Source organism: Rutidosis leptorrhynchoides, chromosome 6 (assembly GCF_046630445.1).
Source record: "Rutidosis leptorrhynchoides isolate AG116_Rl617_1_P2 chromosome 6, CSIRO_AGI_Rlap_v1, whole genome shotgun sequence".
NCBI lineage: Eukaryota > Viridiplantae > Streptophyta > Magnoliopsida > Asterales > Asteraceae > Rutidosis > Rutidosis leptorrhynchoides.
This window is the reverse complement of record NC_092338.1, coordinates 327979048-327990776: the sequence shown is the minus strand read 5'-3', so window position 1 is coordinate 327990776 and position 11729 is coordinate 327979048. Positions and strand designations below refer to the sequence as shown.

The window sequence follows — 11729 nt, the reverse complement described above, 5'->3', positions numbered from 1 at the left end:
TAATGTTGGATTATTGGTTTCACAGTTTCATGATATTCCTCTTCCCAAGTTCTCGCTTGCTGTCACTTTCTTGAAGAAATGACACAGTTCAGTAGGTTAGTTCAATTGCGGTTTTGTTTTGTATGCCTCTCCTAGACAGCGTCTTGCTAGTTTGTTTGAGGTTGTTAATAAATTAGCCGTTCGGAAAAAAAGTTCAATTGAGGTGATCCTTACTAAATATGATCATTGATATAAAATGATCATTTTTTATACTGAAAAATAAGCTATGGATTATATATAATTTATGCATACTATAGCGCAGAAAAAGGGCGGTGCATCTTTGGATGAAATTGAGTGGCAAGATAGTTTTTTAAGCAACAATGACGCTTCTTTTCCTAATGATCCAACTGGTGAGCTACCGAATAGTTGGGGTGCCGCTGAAGCTTCATTTCATATTCGTGGAGTAACTTATTTAAAAGATCGTAAAAAGGTAAACTTAAATGATTTAACGGATCCTTATCCATTGTTTTATGAAGATGTAACAACTATTTAATCTGCTACCTAAGGTTAAGGGAAAAGGAACATTGATAGAACTTGTTTCAGCAAACATGTTGAAATCAACCAACAAACAAGACGATTTTGCTGGCCGTTCTGGTAGCATTTGTCAGGTTAAGATTGAATTTTTGTGTTGCCGGTTATTAACCTTTTGTTACAAATATTGTTTTATAAATGACAAAATTACGTGAGTCGTCCCTGTAGTTACCTCAGATTTCATGTGGGTCTGCAAACTACTTTTTGACGTGATGGGTCAACATACTTTACACTCGTGTCCCGTGGGGGTCCCTGTGAGTAACATTCGGGGTCCCCGTACTTTACACTCCTTAAGTTATATCCGTAAACCACATGAACCCCTCCCGAAACGAGTGTGAAGTATGAGGACCTCACACGTTAAAAAAAAATTTAGGGACCATACATGAAATCTGAAGTAAACCACATGGATGCCTCATGTAATTTTGTCTTTTTAACTCAATAAAATGGTAACTTGACTTTGCAATTTTGTGCAGAAGTTTGCAGATATGGATCGTCCAGATTTCTTTTTTATTGTAAATATGCAGGTAGGTAATTCGTTTTATTTAACGAGTTTTTATAAACCATATGCAGGTTAATTATACGACTAATATGATTTGAAACCGATTAGCCAGATCCCAGCACCAACGGCAACTTATCATATTGCGTTCTACTATGAAACAACAACTCCTATAAAAGACGTGCCCTTGCTAAAAAACTTTGTAGACGGAGATGATGCATATAGAAATGCACGATTTAAGCTCATTCCTCGTGTATCTAAGGTTGATAAAGCCAATCTTGTACATACAATTTTTTGAAATTGAGTAAAAAAAATCACAGATGAAGATATTATTTATAGAATTGGATTCATTTACATAATCTTGTTTCAGGGACCGTGGATTATAAAACAAAGTGTTGGAAATAGACCATGTTTGCTAGGGCAAATTCTCAAGATTCAATATGTCCGTGGAAACAACTACTTAGAGGTAAAAACCATGGCAACACACTTTTTACTTTCTATCTTTAGATGCAACACATCGTTTTTCAATCATCTTTTTATACCACATACTTGACATTTCTTTCCAAAGTACGACAAATCTTGCGTTAAACATTATGAGAAGTGTTAGTGGTTATCAGAAAGTACCGATATGAACATCATTATTTCTCATAGGGGTGTTCATCGGTTCGGTTTTCGGTTTGTTCGGTGTATTCGGTTTTGAAATTTTTTTGGGCAAAACCGAAAACCGAACCGAAAACCGAATTCAAATTTGAAACCGAACCGAACCGAAAACCGAATTCGAATTCGGATTCGGTTCGGTTTTCGGTTAAAACCAAATATTATGAAAAATTTGAGAACGATGATAGTTTAATTTTGGCATTACTAATGTCTTAGTTATTTACAACCTAAAACAATGACATACTATTAAATTATCAAGAATTCGATGATTTAATAATATTTACAGCTTAATTTTGGCATTTATTGCTTCTATTATTAAGAAGAAGAACATAATAATTTGAGTAACATATTTATAATATGAGCTACCTAATCGTCATATTGATGAGAAACTATTTTATTGATTGGATCCCAAATTATAATGACATTAAAACATAGATATACAAATTAAATATATAAAAATTTTGAATTCGGTTTTGAATTCGGTTTTCGGTTAAACCGAATTCAGAATTTTCAAAATTGAACACCGAACCGAAAACCGAATTCAAATTCGGTTTCGGTTTTGACTCGATCCGAAAACCGTTTTTCAAATTCGGTTTAGCTTTTTCCGGTTTGGTTTCGGTTTGGTGTTCGGGTTAAACGGTTTCAAACCAAATACTGACCACCCCTAATTTCTCATATACGTATTGAATCCTTTTAAAATTTCTTCAGTTCACATAACCTACTAGAAGCACATTTTGAGGTGGTCACACGGGATAACCCGGTTAGACCGCATACATATCATGAGTAATAGTAATCCTCTTCAGATAATTAAAACATGGAAAACCTCTTCCATAAAAAGGTAACCAATTTACCTTGTTTTTCTATTTTCAGTAATCTATTTCATTCTGCAAGATAAAAAGGATTGTTTTTTCAAAAGTTAATCAAATTAGAGATGTCGTTAACTTTATCAGTTAAGTGCCAACGTGACATTACATGTCTTCAGTTTTTTCCATGTGGACTGCAATACGATTTTTGGAAATAATTCAATACGATTGAATTAGAAATCCAAATCACTTTCTAATGATTCTTGCACCTTTAGTAAACATCTTTTGTGAAGAATCAAGAGGAAAAGCAGCTTCAAATTTCCAGAATCATGTAGAATCAGTCACAGTTTTTCATTTCAAGAACTTGACCTTCGAAATTGAATTCTGATGCTTATTTGATGTTGAATCTTCATGAAAGTCAGTTGAAATCATGTTTTTAAGCTTCGTTGATCATCATCTTATCCTGAAACAGATTTCATCACTCCAATTCGATATATGAACTTGATTTGACTTTTGTTGACCGAATGAAGAATACCAGATCTGAGTTTAATTTGTTGTTGTTAATTCAATTTGCTGATGAACGAATGTTAGGATTGTCATAAGAAACTTGAATATGCCGATGAATGAATGTTAGGATTGTCATAAGAAACTTGAATCTGTGCTCAAATTGATGTTTAATCCACAGAATAAGAAAAGTGTAATTTAGACAAAGAACACGATGATGTTGAATATTTGATGATTATGAGAGGTTGATGATGACGATGATAAGCAGAACACTTGGAAAAACTTGATGACATGTCATGTCACGTTGGTAGTTAACGGAAAAAGTTAACGACACCCCTCTATTTGATTAACTTTTGAAAAGAGAATATTTTTTATCTTGTAGAATGAAATAGATTACCAAAAATAGGAAAACAAGGTAAATAAGTTATCTTTTATGGAATTTGCCGAATCATTTATTCATTTCCTTTTTTTCTTTTTTATCAAAACTCGAGAACGACATTTTTTTATTTCTTTCCGCTTTCAATACTTTCTCTGAAAATTAAAAATGTGGAACATGGTCCTAAAATTATAATGTTTTGATTATAGCTTGATATCGATGTTGGCTCATCTACCATCGCAAAGAAGGTGGCAAACAGAGTTTTGAGTTCCTTCAACAACTTAATAGTTGAAGCAGCATTTCTTATACAGGTATATATATATATATATATATATATATATATATATATATATATATATATATATATATATATATATATATATATATATATATATATATATATAATCATTTGTCCTAAAATTGTCGTCTTGTTAATATTATAGTTTGTCAGAACTAAACTTTATGTCAATTACACTTTCATTAAACTGTGTATTTTTTTTAATTTTTAAATAATATATTCTACTAATCAAATTTGTTTATGTTCTATATTTTATCTAAATGCAGGGTAATACACTAGAGGAGTTACCAGAACATCTACTTGGCACATGTCGTATGAGCCACATTGATATCTCGAAAGTGCCTTGTACGTAGAGTGCACTAGTAGACATTGTTATGTGAAAAGTATCTCTATAAGTGTATGGGCAAAATATATTATTTGGACACATCTTACTTAGATTACACACAAGTAGATATTAACTTCGTATTATTATTTGTTGTGCTTGAAAGTTATAATGATAACAGAATTTAGACACATCTTACGTAGATTACACACCAGTAGCTAAATTTGTATTATTATTCATTATGAATTGTGATTGTGATATAAAGCTATAATGATAACACAATTTAGACATTAGCCACTAGACAATTTTATCAATAACTCCTTATCAGTAGTATCTGTAGACAATTTCATTTGTTAAGTTTTGTTGTCAACAACTCAAATTTACAACATTGCATATTACATACACTCTCCCTTTAACGTAAATGCCTTAAACGTAAAATATAGTGTTGTTAGCCCACTTTCAACTATAACGCACTGCTACAAATTAACACATGTCACATAAGCGTCAAGTTGACATTATCTTCTCATCACTAACCTATATCATTTCACTACCATTCATAACATATTTTCTTCAAATTAACATGGACCCCACTATAATAATAATAATTAATTAATACAAGGTATAAGTTATAATGCTAAACTAGAAGGATGTCGGGCTGCGCGTTGCCGCGGCAGAAGCAATGTGTTATACTTTTATATCATTTACATAATCATTATCAGCAAGCAGATTACTTTCTATTCATTAGCGGATGTACATAGTTGTAAATTTTGTAGTGGCTATACATAGTTATAATTTTTGTAATTTTTATATATAATAAAGCTTTACAATAGCAAAAGGGAAGCGGTTGATATTGTAAACGTTCATGTTTGCTGGTTGAAAAAGTGGTTGTTTGGTTAATTGCTACTCTTTTTTCTTCCGCGTCATTATCTGCTGCTTCGGAAAAGAAACTGAACATTATTGTGCCTGTATCGTCTGTAAAGGAGGCCTGAACATTATGTGTGTGTATTGACAACAAAAGAAATAAATGTTTATTATTTGTCGTCGGTGGATAAGAGTCACAATGGAACTATGATGGCTCTGCAACAAGGTAAGCCCCTGACGAGGATGATGAGGTCATTTTAAAGCGAGTGGTTCTACCCTTAAATTTAATATGTAAATTTGCCACTTAAAAATTTGGATTTTATGAGATTTGTTGACTCATAGTTGTGGCTGGTTATATGTAAATTCATGTTATTTTTTGCCATATTACCTACTGATGATATTTAGGTAACAACATCATATGTTAGTGTATGCACAAAAATCACTGGTACTGCTATTTAGTTCCCTTTTTTCTCTGCAATTCGTAGATTACATGTAATCTAGGAGGCAAGCGTTTCTTTATTTTGATTGTGAATTGCCTAACAACTCGATCCATATGTTTACAACTTTTCAGGTAGCTACATTTATCTATAAGGAAAGAATTGGCTAAGTGGGCAGCTGCAGATAGTGCTATTATCTTATACGTATAATCAATGGCGATTTTAGGATTATAACATAATGGGGTCCCAAATTTTTTTCAGTACTAAATATTTAACTGATATTTTAGTGGTAGTTTACTTTCGAAAAACTACAAATTCGAGAAATATATGAGGTCCGAATAGTTAAATTTAGTGGTGTCCTATACAACTCAAAAGAAAAAAACTATAAATTTGAAAAGTATATGGGGTCCTGCAGTTAAATTTAGTGGTGTCTTATACAATTTAACGGGTATTTTCTGTTAAAAATTTTCAAATTTGTGGTGTCACGTGACCCCACGGGTTTGTAGGTAAACTCGCCCATGCGTATAAGGAATGAAGAAAATAAATATTGATAGGCAACTAAACCAGACATGAATGCCTTGACCATGGCCTAAAATCAGAACTATGTAAGCTAAAAACGAATTTCAATTTGCATTATTTCAACATTATTTACAGCGAGCGACAACATAAACATATTGGTCAATTAGTTACTTACAGTTTTCTTTATACGTTTTTAAATTTCGGTTGTTCTAATTTACTTTTCATTTGTTTGTATTTTACCTACTGCTTATTGTTATGTAAGGAAACTAGCCTTTAAGAGCCCTTGCGTTTCACGGTGACTCTTAATCAAAAAAGTGTTTATGTAGAAATGCTATGTCGACTCAAAGACAAATACAAAATATGGAATTGTTAAAAAACATAAATATAACAATGAGTATCACTATATTGACCAGTGAATATCAATAAAAAAACATTTGTTTGGACATCCACAAGTTACTCACATATATGATAATTTGTTATTATCATTCCAGAATGTGTTTATGTAATCAATATTCCTTTTAATTGGTAACACTCATCATAATTTTGGAAGCAGTTAGTTGATATAATTAATTGCTAATATCTATGAAATGGTTACTAAATTTATGTTATTATTAATATAACTTACATTAGTCAATTGTTATTGTTAATAACATAAATAATATGAACATCACAAAATTCAAGTCACATATATAGAGTACTATAGTCCTCTTGAATAACATATTCATCTTGTCATTTATTCTAGTACTCTTGGCCAATCCAACGAGACTCAAAAAGAAAACTTAGTTTCTTGGTGCATGATATCCTGATCCTAACCAAACATCAATGATGAAGATTCAAAAGTGTACCTTCTAAGCTGATGTAAAACTTGTTTAGTAAACGGAATTACCAGCAATCAATCTCACATATATCACACCTACTCCACCTGACGATGCCCTTAAACGGTTTAACTCGCCATCGTGGTCCACATAAAAATGGGTGTCTTAAAGCATCTAAACATATGTATGATAGTCCCAAGTACATATCAGTTGATACAAAAAATAAACTAATAGATGTGACAAAATCAACCTATTTGTGACGACCCGGAAATATTTGACCAAATTTAAACTTAATCTTTATATGATTTCGATACGATAAGCAAAGTATGTAATGTTGAGTTCAGAAAATATTGGAACGATGTTTATATATTCAATTGACCTTCGACCATTCCCGACGATTCACGAACAATTAATTGTAAATAGATATATGTGTATGTATATTTAAATAATAATTCAAAATATAATTTAAAGTATTATATGTTGTTGTTATTAAAAATTAATAAAATAAAAATATGATATTATAATAATTATTATTTAAAATGTATCTCTATATATAAATAAAGTATATTAAAAATAAATATTAAATGATTGTAATACTCATTTGATGTCCCGATTGATATTAAATAAGTCAAATTCAAACTTATGTAATTTTAAAATAAACGGTGATACGAAAATGAGTTCTATAAATTTTAGGCTTATTAAAAATGTATTTAGGAACTTGCTAAATTGTATTTATCTAATTAATATTACTTACATGCTTTCTATGTATGTATATTATATCTTCAGGCACTCAAACTCACTACACTTTCTACTTGTTACGTCCATGTATAATTGACTAAAAAAAAAACCAGTCCATTATAGCCTCGACAAAACAAATTCATGGAACCCACAATTTGGAAAGCTGATACATGCACATGACAAACTCACATATATTCAATTGTTATTTTTAATTAGTACTCGTCAGCTCATGGGACAAATCGTCGGTACATAAAAACAAAATGAGTGATCGCTGTCTTATTTTTACACAAAGGGAAATTAAAATTTTAATATTTCAATCCTTTTCTCTGCCAATTCATCCATGTAAACATCTATAAGAATTAAATATGAATGTGGATATAATTGGATGTATTATCCTTTTAGTTAAACAAACACTTACATGCACACAGTTGCATGGCATATAATATATTTATATGTCCCTACCTTAAACTACCACATTCGATTCTTATTATTTCAACATTTGTTCATTTACCAAACACAACACAAGACTTTCTTTCCTTCCTAATGTTTTAGCAATATATATACATGCATATGCCTTTGATATTCATAAAATTTAACCTTTTCATGCCTTATTGGACATACGACCCAAACCAAGAACCCACTAGTTCTAATACTCGTCCATTCCTATTATGATTTTGTATTCGAACACCTCCTGCTCGAGCTTGTTACTGATGAATTCTTGTTTAAAAAAAATCATGAACGGCCAACACTATTCTTCATCATCATCAAACCTCACTCAAGAACACCACTTTAGGGGGTTGTTTCTCTTCGGCCAACAAACAAACAAAACCCAAGGATCACTGTTTCTGCTGTTGATCATCCCATAGGCCACCCGATCACAACCCTTCATTAAACCACACACCAACTTACAACTCAACCAAACCATTCTTGTTGCTAGCTGTTGTTACTTCCGTTCTATTTCTATCTCGAGTTCAACACAAACACCAAGACCATCGAAAACAACCACCTTGAGATCATCAACCATCGCCACCTAGTTCCCTTTCTAATATTTGATCAACCATCACATTCAACCCTAGCAACCAACATGACCGACACTCTTCAACTCTCTCTCTCTTGCTTCACGTATATAATCTATTTCTGTTTCAGTCACAAACAGCTCAACAACATTGAAAAACCACCACCTACGACCACTGTTATCCTTGCTGCTAAGCTATACATTATGCTACTATTCGAAAACCTTCACAACCATTAAAACCTAGAATACTGCTGTTGTACACCAGGTATCACATGTCTGTTTCAATTGAAGAAGCTGCTACTACAGATATACTGTCTGGTATCTTTTATTTCGAGCTCAAATAGAAACCAAGCATCATCGTTGTGCTACTAGCGTGCTGCTGCTACACCTGCAAACCATCAAACTAGAACATTTTCGATTTCTAATGTTAAGTCATGAATCAACCCATAACACCATTGAATATTTTTACATGAATCGAACCCGTTTACAATTTAATACTCAAATCTTTCATAAACAAACCAAACAGGTAGAATACATCTCAGAAAAATCTGAATGTATCGATTAGTAACTTACGATGAACGACGATGGCTAATAAAATTATATACTTACATTTATAAATAGGTAAATAAATAACCGAATACCATCTACCGTTCTGTTTTCTGGTTCAACACAAAACCACACCCAACACCATCACCGAACCTGTAACCTCTTAGACGGTTGCTACTCAGGTTCAATAACTGCTACTGCTTCATTTCCATGATGGAACACTCTTCGAACACCACCAACCCTCACCAAACCCACCAAGAACACCATTAATTGTTACTCTAGTTCGATCAAATAAAAGTACAGGATATACGAAAAGATTTGAGAAATTAGTAGAATATTTGAGGAATCGATTACTTACTTGATCTATGGAGGAACCGATGACCTAATTGATCGATTGATGAACATATGACCCATTCGATCGATTGAATGCCACTACAACTATCTACTTCTCGAATTCGAATGTTAATCAATTTCTGGTTCCTGCTACGATCGACGACGAGAACCCCCAAAACTGAAACTATGGTTGATTTATGCTGTGAATTGTTAATAAACACACTAGTGTTGTGATTGAAGATGCTACGGATGCTAAGGAACTATGATTGCTCGATCTATTTTGATTTAGGGTTAATAACGGGTACCGAATGGGATTACCCCTTAAACGGGCCAAGCTATATTTTTTTGGACTACATAATTTGAATGGGCTTTGTAGATGACAATTGGACTAGCCCACTATCATGGTATATCATTATTATTATTATTATTATTATTATTATTATTATTATTATTATTATTATTATTATTATCATAAGTATTAGTAATATTATTATCATTATAGTTATTAATATAAATATTAGTATTATTATTATTAAAGAAAAATATTTTTATTGAAATTATCATTATCATTTTCATCATCATTATAAGTATTATTATTTTTATTATCATTACTGACATTATTATTATTTTTATCACTATTATTACTATTATTACTATAATTAATATTATTATCAGTATTATTATTATTAATATTACCATTATAAACAAATAAAACCTTTGTTGCTATTATTGATATAAAAATATACTTATAGTAATATTACATGTAAGTAGGTATTAATCATATTAATATTTTTAACAAATTATATATTTTAATATATTGATATAACTATATAAATATTGGTCATTTTTAAATATATACACAAAATAAATATATATAATACATAAATTAAGATATAATATATAAATCTGTTCGATTGCGATTATATATGTTAATATATATAAAAATGATATAGGTTCGTGAATCCGAGGCCAACCTTACATTTGTTCAATGCTGTCATATGTATTTTTACTACAAAATACAGTATAGTGAGTTTCATTTGCTCCCTTTTTAAATGCTTTTGCAATATATATTTTTGGGACTGAGAATACATGCGCTGCTTTTATAACTGTTTTACGAAATAGACACAAGTACTTGAAACTACATTCTATGGTTGAATTGTTATACCGGATATCGCCCTTGTTGAACTTGGTAACCTAAGAATTGGTGTTTATTATAATTGCCACCAATTGACGCGAATCCTAAAGATAGATCTATGGGCCTTGACCCACCCCAGTCAGAGAATTTGAACTGCTTTAGTACTTCGATTATATGTTTGGGGATATTCTAGATGCATTTTGTTAATGTCGGTTACCAGGTGTTCAATCCATATGAATGATTTTTAAACACTTGCGAGTGTATGATTATTGAATAAAGGAAATCTTGTGGTCTATTAAAATTATGGAAATAATTGATTACGATAAACTAATGAACTCACCAACCTTTTGGTTGACACTTGAAAGCATGTTTATTCTCAGGTTTGAAAGAAATCTTCCGCTGTGCATTTGCCCATTTTAAATATATTACTTGGAGTCATTCATGGCATATTTCAAAAGACGTTGCATTCGAGTCATTAAGTTCTTCAAGATTGATAAGAAGTCATTGATAGTTTGATATATTGAAATGGTATGCATGTCTGTCAACTTTCAATGTAATGAAAGTTCGTCTTTTAAAAACGAATGCAATGTTTGTAAAATGTATCATATAGAGGTCAAATACCTCGCGATGTAATCATATGTTATTGTATTCGTCCTTATGGATTGGGACGGGTCACTTCATGTGGTATCAGAGCGGTGGTCTTAGCGAACTAGGTCTTGCATTAGTGTGTCTAACTGATAGTTGTTTAGATGCATTAGTGGGTCTGGACTTTGACCGTGTCTGCATGTCAAAAGTTTTGCTTATCTTTTCGTGTCGAAAATTACTTGCTTATCATCCTTAAAGTCTAGACACGTCTTACTGCCTCTATTGCATATATAGTGTATAGATAAATTCGTATCTTAGCGTATCTGTTACTGTAAACTTTGCCTGACAGCTTCTGAAGATTCCTCCGTAACTTATGGGATCTTGGTATTATATATACATATGAAAATTATGTGTTTCTAAGTCCTATAATCTATTTCATATCGAAAAATCCTTATTCAATCGTACTAAATGGAACTCACCACTAGTTCAAGTCCCTCGGATTCCGATATGGAATTTCACTCAAGCTTCGAAAGCAGTGTGACCGGAATGGATCAACCAATCAGCCATTATCTATTCTAGATGAATTGGGGATGGGTTCGTAGTCTACTTAATCATTGGAGACAAGAAGAAGGCGATCCCTTCCATCCACCACATTGCCCTTTTGACAATGAACCTGAAGCACTTACCGGCGAACCTATACGAAACAGCATTTTCTCTCT

The 11729-nt window shown here is 31.9% G+C and overlaps 1 protein-coding gene across 1 annotated transcript; it reads left to right on the top strand.

Annotated features, from left to right (window-relative positions):
• Positions 1–283: 283 nt before the first annotated feature.
• Positions 284–5015, top strand: LOC139854703 (protein ENHANCED DISEASE RESISTANCE 2-like). Its single transcript, XM_071843992.1, has 8 exons — positions 284–469; positions 546–647; positions 1044–1094; positions 1182–1328; positions 1437–1532; positions 3616–3717; positions 3971–4049; positions 4909–5015. Exons 1-8 carry the CDS (start codon positions 284–286, stop codon positions 5013–5015), a joined length of 870 nt encoding a protein of 289 aa, XP_071700093.1.
• The last annotated feature ends 6714 nt before the right edge of the window (positions 5016–11729 follow it).